Source organism: Tympanuchus pallidicinctus, unplaced genomic scaffold (genome assembly GCF_026119805.1).
Source record: "Tympanuchus pallidicinctus isolate F22 unplaced genomic scaffold, pur_lepc_1.0 scaffold3, whole genome shotgun sequence".
Lineage (NCBI taxonomy): Eukaryota > Metazoa > Chordata > Aves > Galliformes > Phasianidae > Tympanuchus > Tympanuchus pallidicinctus.
This window is the reverse complement of record NW_026294747.1, coordinates 35189945-35205241: the sequence shown is the minus strand read 5'-3', so window position 1 is coordinate 35205241 and position 15297 is coordinate 35189945. Positions and strand designations below refer to the sequence as shown.

General features: G+C 35.7%; 1 protein-coding gene across 5 annotated transcripts in view; it reads left to right on the top strand.

The window, feature by feature from the left end:
• The window catches only part of BAZ1A (bromodomain adjacent to zinc finger domain 1A), a 55018-nt gene that overhangs the window by 21579 nt on the left and 18142 nt on the right, over positions 1-15297 (top strand). For 3 of the 5 annotated variants that reach the window (XM_052696834.1, XM_052696836.1, XM_052696835.1), the window contains 13 exons: positions 1008-1095; positions 2122-2256; positions 2818-2920; positions 4258-4424; positions 5047-5142; positions 7311-7449; positions 7870-8016; positions 10865-10960; positions 11087-11311; positions 11456-11621; positions 11869-11982; positions 12950-13074; positions 13545-14150. In XM_052696834.1, the coding sequence (XP_052552794.1) occupies positions 1008-1095; positions 2122-2256; positions 2818-2920; positions 4258-4424; positions 5047-5142; positions 7311-7449; positions 7870-8016; positions 10865-10960; positions 11087-11311; positions 11456-11621; positions 11869-11982; positions 12950-13074; positions 13545-14150 (2207 nt within the window). The remainder of the gene's footprint in view (positions 1-1007; positions 1096-2121; positions 2257-2817; positions 2921-4257; positions 4425-5046; positions 5143-7310; positions 7450-7869; positions 8017-10864; positions 10961-11086; positions 11312-11455; positions 11622-11868; positions 11983-12949; positions 13075-13544; positions 14151-15297) is intronic. The other 2 variants (XM_052696837.1, XM_052696838.1) reach the window with 1 other exon arrangement.

The following is a 15297-nucleotide window of genomic DNA, read 5'->3' as shown; positions in this document are numbered from 1 at the left end:
GTGATTTAAAGACACTTTTCCAGCATGAATTTTGATTAGTTCTTTTTATAAGTTACTCCTGTGTAATAGGCAAGTCTTTTGGATTATTACTTAAATCAGGGCTAATTACACCGTATTTTTCCATTTGCTTAAGAATGTGCTCACCCTCAATACCATAAAGCTATTCCAACTAGATGTTTTCTATAACTCAGTAGCTCCTGGTTTGTTTTCTTTTCCATGAAGTAGTGCAAATTCTCTGGAATGTCGAGAAGATTTAGAGTGCATAATATCCCATAGTATGGAGGAGTTTAAATGGCTTGACAAAACAGCGTGAGAATTCACCCCCACACACTCGCATGCTTGTTGACTGGAGACTTCGATGCCTTACCTCTGTGTCTGAGAGATACAGCTTTAGTGCTGTCTCTATTTTAGTTTGTTTTTCACTCTCCTGAAGCAATGGTGTTTTCTTTTTATTTGGATATTTAAAATGTCACTGTGACAGAATGATATGTTTGTGAAAGACAATGGAGATGAATAGTCTGGGGAGTTGTCTATATCACAGAATCACACAGAATCACCCAGGTTGGAAGGGACCTCAAGGATCATGTAGTTCCAACCCCCCTGCCTAGCAGGGCCACCAAACATACACATTCAGATCAGGTTGCCCAGGACCCCGTCCAACCTGGCCTTGAACACGTCCAAGGACGGGGCATCCACAACCTCCCTGGGCAGCCCAGGGCCTAACTACTCTCCTTGTAAAGAACTTCCCCCTAACATCCAACCTAAATCTTCCCTCCCTCCTATATAGTAGAGGACATAACAGGATTTTCAAAGCAAAAATTACAGTTGCACAAAAATGTATACTTATACATAAAGATGCATAAATGTTAAATGTAGTTTATAATTAAGAAGATGGCAAAAAGCTTGATCGTGATCTGCTACGTGTGTTTTTGCACATATTGTCAGCTTCGTTTAAACAATAGTTAAAGTACACTAGTTGATAATACCACTTTTGTTTCTTAATACAGCCGGAGGAAACACCTATTTTCTCGTGATAGACTTAAACTTTTTCTGAAACAGCACTGTGAACCACATGAGGGAGTCATTAAAACTAAGGTAAAAAAAAAAAAAAGAAAGAATAGTTTGTGGAGTAGAATATTGACCTAATTCAATCTTTTCTCCTTTTCTATATTTCTCTACCATTACCAAGAGCTTGTTTTTCAACAATATCAACTTTGTTCTTTTATAAACATAGTGTTGGATTCTTATTAGACTGGACTCTTTATTCTTCACTTTATATTACAGCTTGGAATCTGAACTCCTTTTTCAGATTACTTTTAAAAAGGAGTATTTTTTTTATTATTATTATTATTTTATTATTTTTATCATTTTTATTATTTTATTATTTATTTTTATTTAAAAGGTTGTTTTATTACATTTTGCACTTTGTGTATTGAGAGGAATCTTCATACAGTGATGTAACTTCTCATCCTGTATAGCAAAGCCTTGATGGATGAGAGCCTCAGTGGCATCCTCTGGCAGTTGTGAAAAATTAATAAAAGCAACTAATTTTCTAAATGGATTTGTAACTTTAACATCAATCTCTTAAATAAATGGAAGTGTAGGAAAATAATGCTGACAGGGGTGTAGGAGGGATTTTCTTTGAAGTGTCTCCTTTGTCTCTTCAGCAGTATCCATTGATAAGAGTAGATGTCTGGCCTCACCAGGTTGAGAAGGCAGACTTGAAACTTTGACAAGCCAATTTTTTTTTTTTTCTCCTCTAATTTACTAAGAATCATGTAATTCCATACCATGCTTACATGGTTCCCAACTTTCTCTGTCAAAAGTGACTCTAAACAAATTCTGATAAGTTGCTGGAAATCCTGTGTCCTGCTCTGTTTCCTGAAAAGTATTTAAGTATTACCAAATGAGGCCAAATTATGTCTTCAGATGTGTGCTGCCTAAGTAATCTGCTAAATTAACTCTGCATTTATAGTGCAGCAGAGTTTTATTTCTTACAATAAGCTAACCAATTGTGACTCTGTATTTACAGTCTGTCTGAGGGAATGATTCATTAATTTACATCTGTTTATGAGAAGGTAGGAGTCTCATGTTGAATATGTTTTCATCTTTCTTTTTAAGGCAACGTCAATTGCAAAATATAATCTAGCAGAACAAAATTTCTCCTACTTTTTTCCTGATGACCCACCCACATTTGTCTTCAGTCCTGCAAGCAGACGACGAGGGAGACCTCCAAAGAGGGCATCCATTAGTCATGTAAGTAATGACAGTGTTTTTAACTCTTTGAACTTCCAGAGCAGTTGGAGTTCAATTTGGTGTGTTTTTTTTTGTTGGTTTTGTTTTCTTTGGGAATGATTTGGGAAACGTAATGTAATCACTATTGAAATAGGTTGTTTATATTTAAATATGAGATTTAATCTCTTTTATCAGCTTATCTCCTCGTCTTTCTTATCTCTATACTCCCAGCAAGATCCTAAGTTTTCAGTATGTTGTTAAGTCATGTATTTTTCTGGAAATTGTTAAAAAAAAATAAGCTAAAAAATTCTTAATTCTGGCTCTCAGTTGCAGTTATGTCTGTTACCTGTATTTAAACACAGCAAAAGTTTAGTGCTCTAAGCTTGGTTATTTAAAAAGATCTGGAAGAACTTCAACAAGTTGGCAGAATCTCTGAGTAGTCCATATGTTTGAAAAACTGTTACAGGCCATTTTGCATGTTTCAGAAGACTGTTACAAAAACAACAGTATCTGTTGCAGATTATTTCACTGCTGATGTTATCTTCTTTCTTTCAACCCCCCCACCCGTCAATTCTCTTTCAGGAGGACAATATTACTGCTAAGCAGAATACCCAAGGAAACAGAAGTAAAGTAGCAAAGGAAAAGACAAGATTTCAGAAGCAAAAAGAAGATATGCAGGCCATGGGTAAGTTGAGATCTTGTGACTCTTAGAACCTGTTCTTACAGGCTTGAGAGCTGGCCATAATTAGTGTTTTTGGGGTTGTATATTTCAAGGGGAAAATGTAATGAGACTTCATTGAATTCCAGAATGTCACTTCAGTGGTTAGAATTGTTGTTTCCTGATTTTATTTACTTATTTCACTAAATTGTGGGTACGTATGAGGCTTGTAGTCCAACTACGTTAGTCTTTTAGAATGGTGAAGTGAATATTTTTTGCAGAAGCTTAGATTTTGAAAATGCACTGTGTTAACACAGTTAATATTAGGCTAAACATATTTACCTGTAGATGATACTTAATTGGAATGGTCATTAGTAACATTCATGAATACTCTTAAAAAGAGGAGCTTATAGTACTTTAATATGAAATGGTAGCAAAATTCCAAGAACGTTGGAGAATCAGCCTTCTTGGTGCACAGAAGGCTGTGGATAGTAAGTGTAATTGCTTTTATTTTCTGGATGAGAGTCATGACTGGCATGTCTGATACATAGCTGAGAAAACTGTCTAGCCCTTTCTCAGAATTTCACAAGTATGTAAAAAAAAAACACCTTTTTTCCCCACTGTTAAGCACTTTGTATTAAAAATAAGGGTCTGTTTTTTTCGTTGTCATCCACTTGCTTCTATCCTTGCTTCTATCTAATTTATTCAATTAAAATTGTGATCTCATTGATCGCTTTTATTTGTTGATTTGTGTGGCAGTTGACAGATTTTGTCTGTCCACTGAAAGTGGAAGTGTGTGTCCTGGTGTTATTCTACATACAGCTACAAAGAAATCTAGCAGTTACATTCATTACCAATTAATTTTCATCTTGAAGTGTGTAACACAAGTAAAACTTGTACAAAAACCACTGAATTGATAACTGGATTTCAAATGAATTGACTTTTCAGTAATAATTATTTTAAATACTGAAAGATGACTTCTTTAAAGGATTTTTCTATAACAGATATTGCATGTGTATGCTTTTATTAAGCTGCATTATTCTGTGCATTTGGTGTCAGTTGTCATCTTTTGTTTTTTTTTTATAGGGGAAAAAAGGTAATGTCTGTATACTCATTAAGAACAGAGAAATGCAACTTTATTACAACCTTGGAAAAAAACATGTATTATATGTAAGCCCTAAAATTCTGATTTTCTAAAGAACTTTCAAGTGATAGAAATTCTGGTTGGCATAGAAACAATTCAATCTTCAAGACAATATCTTTTTCATATATTAATTATAAAAAAGATTAATCTATTTAAACACTGTTAATTTTTTTTTAACTTTTTATGAAAGAAAAAACTCTGTTTTTTCCCTCCTGTATAGCTTTTGAAAAAGCTAGATTAAAACGAGAGAAGGCAAATGCTATAGAAGCCAGAAAAAGAGAGAAAGAAGATAAGGAAAAAAAGAAAGAGGAACTAAAGAAGATTGTGGAAGAAGAAAGGATGAAGAGGAAAGAAGAGAAAGAGAGACTCAAAATAGAGAAGGAGAAAGTAATGTATTTGCAAAATATGTGTTTTATGTAGGAACAGGCTATCTAGCTTATTTAGTTTGTTTGCTATCTGTATCATTTATTTCCTAGAAATGTGCTTTGGAAGAATAGATATTTGTAAGACATAATTGGGAACTGCATTTCTAGATATTTCTGTATTTCATATAGTTAATTCACAAAAATGTATATTTTGTTCTTACTTGATACTAAATGTAGATATCCTTGTAGTTGATCTTTGGATGAAAGTTGGTTAAAAAAACAAAACAAAACAAACTTTGTCACTTTGTATGGGATGAAGTTATTTAGACCACTAACTTCTACTAAAGCCATATCCAATGCCTATTTTGACAGTGGTTTTTATGGCAACTTTCATGAATGTTTGTATTTTAATTTTTTTTTGTCTGACCTCCATTTAAAAAGCAAAGAAAAAAGTCTAATCCAAGAAAGCATTACTGAAGTTCATTCTCATTTTTCCTAATGCATTCTGTAAGAAGATGATAAACAGATTATTTCATTAGGTTGAAACATGTTCTGGTTTATTTATATATTTATTTTCCCCACTGTGAGTTAAATTGTAATGAATGATCTGACTGTATCTCTAATACAATTCTGACTTTCTTTAGGAAAGAGAGAAGCTGCGTGAGGAAAAAAGAAAATATGTGGAATACCTGAAACAGTGGAGTAAGCCTAGAGAAGATATGGAGTGTGATGATCTTAAGGTAGGATTGACTTTGGAATATATCACAAGCTTGTATTTCATAGGGAATCTATCCTGGGAACCCTAATGCAGAGGCAGCTGCAGTCGTGTATGTCCCAGTGGTGTTGCTACATAGGCTTATTTCATAGGCTATTCTGAGTGTTACTGTGGAATAGTTTTATTTTTAAGCACTTATCTTACTGAGTGGTGGGTATTGAATAAGCCTGACTGTTATATATGCAACGTGAGTTTGCCTACTGTAAGCCTGAGTTACTTAAAATATTTATATAATGAAGAAACCATGTTTTTAGATGCAGAAGGTAGAAAAGGTATTAGTTCATTAGTCCTTCAGGCATGCTCTTGTTTTAAACTCAGCATCTTTCTGGATGATTGTTCAGCCTGGAGAAAAGAAGGCTGCGGGGTGACTTCATTGCAGCCTTTCAGTACCTAAAGGGAGCTACAAACAGGAGGGGAATCAACTCTTTGAAAGGGTTTGATAACTGCAGGACGCAGGGAAATGGCTTTAAGTTGAGGGAGGAGAGATTTAGGTTGGATGTCAGAAGGAAGTGTTCTTTACAGAGAGAGTGGTGAGGTGCTGGAACGGGCTTCCCAGAGAGGTTGTGGATGCCTTGTCCCTTGAAGTGTTCAAGGCCACGTTGGATGGGTTTCTGGGCAGCCTGGTCTAGTATTAAATGGGGAAGTTGGTGGCCCTGCATGTGGCAGGGGGGTTGGAGATTCATGATCCTTGAAGTCCCTTCCAACTCTGGCCATTTCTGTGATGATACTGGAGATCTATGGAAAATAACAAGAATTTACCTCCTGATTTTTTTACCTGATTTTTCTAAACAAGATAATAGTGTGATTGTAATAACAGAGTATTGTCTTATATTATGCATTAACATATGTGCTGTTACAATTAATTCTGGCAGCAGATAGCAAAAGGAGGCCAAATTGTCGGAAACACAACGATGGGGTTTATTTGAGACTTTCTGGGAAGCATGATGGAAGAAAAGAGGAAAAATGAGATATAATAAAGTAGTAAATAAAGTGATAGCACTCGTTGGGAGGAATATATGAGAACTGAATGTATTTGCAGTTTGAGCTGTATAGGCACTTGAAGATGAGTGGAAACTCCTAGGTTGTGTAGGAAGAGAAGAAACTGAAGAAAAGTGAAGGGGATTGTCATGAAGGGAAACTGCAAAACAGTTCTGTTGTTGAAGTTGGAAAAGGCAAGGGGAAAGCTGGGAAAGGGTCATCATAATTACAGTAAAAATTGACAAGAATATGAATAAAGTTCAGATGAGGGAATAATAAGAAAGGTCTATCTATATGCTGCTTCTTGAGAAATACTGTTCTCAAGATATGTGAAGTACTGTATTCTTTTTAAAGCGTGGTTACCTTCATATTGTGAACTGCCACCTTTGTGGAGAGGAGCCATGCTTTCTGAAGACTGTTTGAATCTGTCTACTAAAAAACATAGGTGAAGACAAATCTTTGAAGACGTGCATCAAGATACTAATTTGAAAGTCAAATAGTTAGATATGGTCATCTGTGAATTCCTGCTAGTGTCTGCTAAGCAATCTTGTTATATGGTTACATCAATTCCCGTTGAAACGTCTTCAGCTTTTGTAACTGCCCAACCAGTGTAAAAAAAAGCAAATGCTGAACACCCTGTCATTAGACACAACGTTGTGTCTAGCACTAATCCTAGTGCTAAATGGCTGTGCTTTTTAGATGCATGTATTGAGTTTTTGTTTGTTTGTCTTTGCAAGCAGTGATGAGTAACTTCTTAAGAAAATGTTTATTTTTGCTTGTCTGGACAGTTCTGTAAAACTTTAATTCAAAACTCTTGTGGAATAATACTGACTTAAAAGAAATATCTTGACACCCAACCTTCTTAACTTGTCGTGGAATTGAGTTCCTTTAAAATGAAGTCAAAAGTTGTGTTGATGTTTATGAAGTAGAATATTTTGGTATCTCAAGAGATGTATAACCAGGTTAAGTGCTGTTTTGTTTAAGCTACAGATGCTACAGAAATGCTGTTGTGGTAAGAGATTTTGTCTGTGAAATACAAACAACAACAACAAAAAGCCCTACAGATATGATCCTTAGAATCATAGACTGTTTTTAATCAGCTGTGTATTCTGCAGGGACCAAACACAATATTAACATGTTGCATTTGGATTGTAGGAACTTCCAGTTCCAATGCCAGTGAAGACGAGACTTCCTCCTGAGATCTTTGGTGATGCTTTGATGGTTTTGGAGTTTTTATATGCTTTTGGGGAACTCTTTGATCTTCAAGATGAATTTCCTGAAGGAGTGACTTTAGGCAAGTTGTCATTTATGTGGCAAAATGCCTCATTTTTGTGGTGTCCTTCTAACAAGCATTTTAGATGCACCATGATACAGCTGCTACAGAATTGTCTGTGCAGCTTCAATATAGCAGTGCTTATACATGCACATCTATCAGTTTTTGCAATGTTTATAAAAATCAATTTCAGTATAAAAGCTGTTTGCTGCAAATGTCTCCTTGTGCTTTCTTGATATGTAACTGCAAGAGTAAAATAAACTTTGCTTTGTCAGTGCTTCCTGACAGTATTACTGTAGGAATATTTGTGGTAAATTATAGGAAGGTAACTTTTTTTTTATCATGCCTAAAGGAAAAATGTTTGATTTTTTTCAATTCTTCAGTACATAATTGTTTTCCAACTTTGTGGCAAAAGTGACACTTCTTAAACTTTATTCACAGAAGTTTTAGAGGAAGCTCTTGTAGGAAATGACACTGAAGGCCCACTATGTGAATTGCTGTTTTTCTTCCTGACTGCCATCTTTCAGGCAATGGCCGAAGAGGAAGAAGAAGTGGCCAAAGATCAAATAGCTGATGCTGAGACCAAAGGTCAGATCCTTAATTTTACTGCTGAAAAACTGATTGCACTGGAATTAACTTTAAACTGCATGATTTGTGTCATTTCCTTGCTTAACTTTGTCTTACTGTGCATGTATATTGTATGCAAATGGTCTTGTTTTTTCACTTTTATGTGCATTTAAAACTTTGAGCATGGAGAGTGGGTGCTGGGGGAAGTTCAGATGAAACAAGCTTACTGTTACTGCGTTTGTATCCAGCAAAGCATAGTAAGCGTTTAATAGCACTGCTTATGTTGAGGAGGTGAAGGAAAGTTGTCTACTTTCCTTCTTCTTCAGCACTATTCGTTGTTTCTCCTGAGGGTGAGGAAAAGAGATGCTTTCCCAAATCTTTGTGAAGGACTTCAACTAGAAAGAAAAATCGGGACCTAATTAGATTAAAAACTAAGACTTTCCACCACAACTGTAATGAAGAATTTCATATTCATTCTCCTTCAAGTCATACAAGTGTATATCTGCAGTTACCAGATGCTACTTTGTTTCTGTAGCATTCCAGTAAAGCTCACTGTCACTCTGCTCTTGGGCTTCATGGTAAGGCTGAAGCTGCACGCGTTTCTACAGGAGCTCCGAATGCAGTTTCTCAGAACTTGTTCCAAACTTACGCAGTGAACAACATTTTGTACGTGTCTTCATCTTCAGTAGACTGCTTTTGTGTTCAGGCTGCTCAGTGATTCAGCCGGTCTGTGAATGCTCTTGTAAGTACAGCAGTCTGTAGAATAGGCCTTAGATCTGTTGTTGCTACGCAGGGTGCTTTCCAGGGGTTTTTCAATAACACAGACTGAAAGTATTCTGTTTATGCCCTTGCAAGGTGCTTCTTCCTTATTTGTGTAAGTTTGGCTATTTATAAAGCCTTGCTGTGAATCAGGGAGCTGATCCTACCCCATTGTTATGCTTGTTCCCTATCTAGTGACCTTCTCTCAAAAAATGTGTAAATGAGGAGGCAGGAAGAAGTGTCATACTTAGGAACCTTGAAAATATTATAAGATGTAACTGTCATGTGTACCTCCTGTGAGGTCTAAAACAACTCGCAATTCTTAGGCTTCATGCAGTGCTTGCTGGGAAGGATGACAGCCACACTGTCGTTTACCTTTGTGTCCTTTCTCTATGGACTGAGAAATTTGATTAAGGAGAAACTTCATCCTTCCTGCTAGTGTGATGTCATTAGAGTTGGGAATAGAAGAGCACTTCCTGTTTAATTTGACGATTCCTTTAGCACTCCCTGTGAAGACATGGTACTTTTTGCTTGTGTCTGATCCGTAAAATATCTTTCTGAAAAACATGGAATGCTATCTTCAGCAATAGAAGCTGCTGTTGTTAATTGAATTCAGTTACAGATGAGATGCAGGGTTAAAAATTGGGACTACATAATAATTACAGTTGACTTTGGCAGTTATCTTATAAAGAATTTAACAAGTCTAAGTACTGAGAGAGAACACTGCTAGGGCAATATAATCAGGGGTTCCATTATTGGGTAATCATAGAACAATTGATGACTGATTAGATTCTTTAGTTGATTAGAAATAGCAATCTAACTACCGTGTTTTAGTTTCACTACATGAGGGTAACAATTGCAAAAATATGTTGTTCATTTCTAGTTTGGGAAAGTTATGGGCAAGGCAGTTTGTCTGTTATATTTATTCTACTTCAATGTAAAGCTATTTTTATTATTTAATTTTTATTATTTAATTTTTATTATTTAATTTTTATTATTTAATTTTTATTATTTAATTTTTATTATTTAATTTTTATTATTTAATTTTTTAGTTTTATAATTCTACTTAGACAGCTTCTTTCTTTTAACAGAATTAGATGTTCTCACCTTTGTAATTCTGGCTAACCAAGCTAGTAGTAGTCAGCCTGAGTGTTAGCTCTCTTAAATTCTCTAGGGATGATGTTTTCTTTTGCAGAAACTAAGAGTATAGGGCTTTGGTGTGTAGTACTTTTTCAAATGGTGGTGTACAGATAAGGTGAGAATGGAAAATGAAGAGGTTAATTTTGTAATGTCTAGGTGGCAGTTCTCAAATGATATAATCCACAGTAGTTTTGCTTGATTTGCTTTTTATGTAGTCTTAGTTCGGAATTGTGGCTCTGTTCAGTTGGTGATTTTGAAATTGCTTAATGATTACAGTGAATTAAGTGAAATTATTCAAACAGCATGCAGTGCTGGAAAGAAAGATGTCAACTCTCTGGAGAAATACCTCTAAGTGCTAAGGAAACTTTTTTCTAAGAAACAGAAACTTTGCTGTTTCTGCCTTTCAGTTCCCCTGCTTTCTTGGTCAGTTTGCTAACTTGTGATTTCTTTATTAAGTGTAGATGCTTCTTGTAGGTTTCTTGTTTATATCTTAGTAATGGCATCTGTGCAGATCAGTCAGTTTATCTATAAGTTGCATATTAAAAGTGCAGAGTGAATAGTGATAACCAGCGTCAAAACGTTTGACTTGTTTTGGTGGTCTTATCTAAATGATAATAGGGATTAACAGTTCATTTGAGGAAGCAAAATACAGGTGTTCTTGCATTGTCTATTTTTGCTTTCAAGTGTGTATCCTAATTTGTTTCCCACTGCTTTTAATGTTGCTATTGTGCATGTCTTGTGCATTGCAGTTGCTCTAGCAGCTTACGTGTATAGGGAGAGCAGCGTGTAGCATGTGATGCATGTCCTTAGCTTTTAGTTGCATTTAAAGATATATTACTTCTGATTTGGAATTGATTTGTAAATATCGGGCCTCTTCGCTTTGTCTGCAACTTTAAACAATGGCTTGCTTTCCTCCCTTCCGCAGTACAAGTTTTTACTTGCACTAGAATAAAGTGTTTATTTCTTAAAGATTTAACAGAGGCTTTGGATGAAGATGCAGACCCCACAAAATCTGCACTGTCTGCAGTTGCAACTTTGGCAGCTGCATGGCCCCAGTTACATCAGGGTATGTGTGGGTTTCACTTCTTGTTTTGTTATTGTTCTTATTTTACTCTGTATTTTAAAGCATACTTTTTGTATTTGTGTGTGTAAATGTCTATGTAAAATAACTGTTTATTCTTCTTAACTGTAGGCTGCAATTTGAAAAACTTGGATCTTGATAGCTGCACGCTTTCTGAGATTCTCAGACTTCACATTCTAGCATCAGGTGCTGATGTAACATCAGCCAATGCGAAATACCGCTACCAGAAACGAGGAGGGTTTGATGCTACTGATGATGCTTGCATGGAGCTGCGATTAAGTAATCCTGGGCTCTTGAAGAAACTTTCAAGTACCTCAGTGTATGATTTGTTGCCAGGTAATGAAAGAGAATAAATGTTAGAGATTATCTGACTACTTGTCATGTAGTTTTTGTCAAAGTAATTCAGTGCGTCTTTATAAAAGAGGAGGGGTGTTTATGAGTTGTGTGATGAAATATTAACGCTTGTCTGAATTTTATTAGGAGAAAAGATGAAGATTCTTCATGCTCTCTGTGGGAAACTTCTGACTTTGGTCTCCACTCGAGATTTCATTGAGGACTCTGTTGATGTACTACGACAGGCAAAACAGGAGTTCAGAGAATTGAAGGCAGAACAGCATCGGAAAGAACGGGAGGCAGCAGCAGCAAGGTAGAACTAGGATACAGGAAGCTAAATGTTACTACACAAATTAGGCTAGTTCCACAGTTACAAAAGGCATATGAGAAGCAGTGAAACGGCTTATTTTAGGCTGTGTTCATGAGACCCTAGAGAGTAGTGAATGTTATGCTTAGCATTATGCTTTCCATGTAAATGTTATTTTTAGATGATGATGTCTGTAAAGGATCAGATTCTAGATTAATTGCCATTGATTTTTCTGTGTTCTTATTACTGCTAGGATACGTAAGAGGAAGGAAGAGAGGTTGAAAGAACAAGAGTTAAAAATGAAAGAGAAACAAGAAAAGCTGAAGGAAGAAGAGCAAAGAAATCCTGCTGTGGAAGTATCTGTTGGGTATGATATGTGGTATTATTAATGTTTTTTCAACTTAGTATTGTAGAATTAAAAATAAAATTGCTTTCATAAAGTTAATTTAACTTTCATTGTACTCATTACTCTGTTGAAAGCTTGACAACTTTATAGATAAGAAACTTGAAAAAATCCAATATGTATTTTTTACATATCTAACTGATTTCAGTACTATGAAGTCTTTCTTAAGAGGCCAGTGTAGTTTTTATAATTTCAATAATTGTTTTGATCTGAACTAAAAATATTGACCTTGCATAACAGTTTATGAATCAAATTTAATAGTACTTTTAAATGCTACGCTGCCCCATATGTTTCCATAAAACTAAGATTTTTGTTCTGATATTGAAACTAAATTTGTATGATTTCAGGTGGTGAGATTCATGCGTATGCAACTGCATGTGATTCTAGGGGAGGGAGGGGAAACCACAACAGAAAACCAAGGAAGCATACATGCAAAACTGTATCTTTACCGGCTTGAGGAAGATAGTTAAATAAATCTGCTTGTAAGAGATGAGCATGAGCCAAAGTCAGATTTGTGCTATGTTTCTGAAGCTATAATTGTGGGGTTGGGGGGATGGTAAATAATAGATGTTACATACTGGTGGCTTTATGTAGTTTTCTAAGTCCTGATTGTTTGCTGAATGAGGGGAAATACAAACATTTTGTAAAAAGTGCTGTGTGAGGTAACATACAGACATAAATATCTTCAGTCAGAGTCTGATTACCGTAATGCTCTTTAAATGGAAGAGTGAATACCAAAGAGCTGGTTTTAGTATTCAGACATGAAGCTTTGTAGTTTCAACTCAGTGAGTTACTTTGAGTGTTCTTTTAATATTAAAATACTATTTATGTTGAAGATATAGTGTTGTACTATGTGTCATTCTCTTTCCATTCTGTTTTTAGTATATGGTTGGTCAGCTGGTCATATTTTTTCATTATTTTATCATACCAGGGAGGAGGAACGAGAGGACCTTGATACCAGTACAGAGAGCAAGGAAACTGAACGTAAAGAGCCAGAAATAGACACAGTGACCGACGATGAAGAAGAGCTGGGACCAAACAAAAAAGGAAGGAGAGGTAATGCTCTGACCTGTGTTTATGTGGATGCGTGCACATTACATACACAGGCATGCATGCAACTTGGAAGTTCTTGTTTATAATGAACTTAAGAAAATATGAATTTATGTAAATTTATAAAGAAAAAAAAGATGATAAACGTAGTGCACTTAGCTGGCCTGTTATAGATCTGTCATCTGTGTGATCTTCCATTTCTTCTCATCTTCAATGCTTGCTGTTTGGATAACAAAAACAAACAAACAAACACCAAACAAACAAGAAGTTGTTGCCTGACAAACAATTACAGTTACAAGTAATATACCTCAGTGACCTTGTAAGAATCTAATCTAACAGGCTATTATGTGGTTTTCATTCTTTTTGTTAGAAGTCTGCAAAAACAACAGATATTTCAAAAGAAAACACTACACTGATTTATTTTAGCTAAAGAAAGAATTTATGGGCGTGGTTATCACTCTTCCTTTAACTTTTAGGAAGGAGAGGGCAAAATGGATTTAAAGAATTTACAAGACAAGAAGATACTTCTGAAAAGAGTGAACCTCTTACTGCTGAAGATGAGGAAGCTTTAAAACAGGAGCAACAAAAGAAAGAGAAAGAACTATTAGAGAAGATACAGAATGCAACTGCCTGCACAAATATTACTCCCTTAGGTCGTGACCGTTTGTACCGACGCTACTGGATTTTCCCCTCAGTTCCTGGATTGTTTATAGAAGAGGACTATTCTGGTCTCACAGAAGACATGTTGTTGCCTCGAACCTCTTCCTTTCAGAATAGTGTACAGTCTTGCACAAATGAACCTCAGGTATTCAGTAAAACTGGAGAGTCTTTGAAATCTTCTGAATCTACCTCCAATGTTGACCAAGATTCACACACCAGTGTTGTTGTAGAGGTGCCAAGGCCAGTATATAAACCAAACCGCTGGTGCTTTTACAGTTCTCGGGAACAACTGGACCAACTTCTAGAGGCTCTCAATTCCCGAGGACATAGGGAGAGTGCCTTAAAAGAAACTCTTTTACAAGAGAAAAATAGAATTTATGAACAACTAAGCAGTTTTCCTGTGGAAAAATTCCATATTCCAGGTAAAGGAAGAGTTCCTGGTCTTAACTTACTTCCACAGTTGGAATTGCTATATAATATTTTAGAACCTTCTAAGTTTTATTTAATTTTAAATAATTCCTGAGAACCAGAAATTGTTTTTCAACACTGTTTCACTCTATGGAAAACATGTTTGTATTTTTTTTTATTTTTTGCTTATGGAGAATTGATGTGTGCTAAAAAGCAGTGGTTTCTTTTTTTCTGTCTACTTAGTGACTTAAACATTGGGAGAAGATTAATTTGGGGTTAGATTAATATCTGTTAAAGGTAAATCATAGCATTGATCAACTGATATCTCCATTTCCAGTGTAGTGAAAGGAAAGATGATACAACACTGGAGATGAAAACTTCACAAAAGGAAGCAATTATTATTGGTTCATTTTTTGAGTAGGTGGGACATGCAGTTCCACATTTTGATAATTCATGAAAAAAGCTTTTGCTGACCTGCGTATTGTGAACAAGGAAAAAATAGCATGTTTGAGAGTCATACCAAAACCTTTGGGAATAATGAAAGAGTGGTTTTAGCTGCATTGGTTGTTAGGTGGGTTTAACATTAGTGCTGTGATGGGATGGTGTTTGTTTTTTTTTTTTTTTGTGGAGGCTTTCTTTTTTTGGGGGGAGGGTTCTTGAGTTTGTTTGTTTTGTCATCTCTCCTTTGGCAAATGCTCACTACAAGAAGAGGAAGCAGAACAGTAATGGGTTTCAGAGTGTAGATGTGTGCACTTGAGTGTTGTAGAAATTCACCTTGTGACTTCCTCAACAGCAGCTTTAAGGCACTTTTTATTGAATGCCCTTAAGTTTTTCCATATTCCTCCTCATCACTGCATTGAGTGAATTTAAGGTAAATCCTCTGAAAAGATGTTTGCCACTTACACAAATTTATGAAGTTTGATTTAGAATCTGTGCGTGCTTTCAGTCAGTATAGTCCATTCCCCTGGCATCTTACCTGTTTGATTTTACAGGTTAGTTTGTTAAAAGGAACTGTAACTTGTTCTCTCAGTTTCTGTGACTTGACAGTTGCACAGGTATGTTTTAAATGTGGTGATAAAGATCCATGCACAAAGAGGAAATGAATTATGGTTATCCAGCGGAGTAAGGATAGTACAAATACAGGAAATACTGAGAGTATGA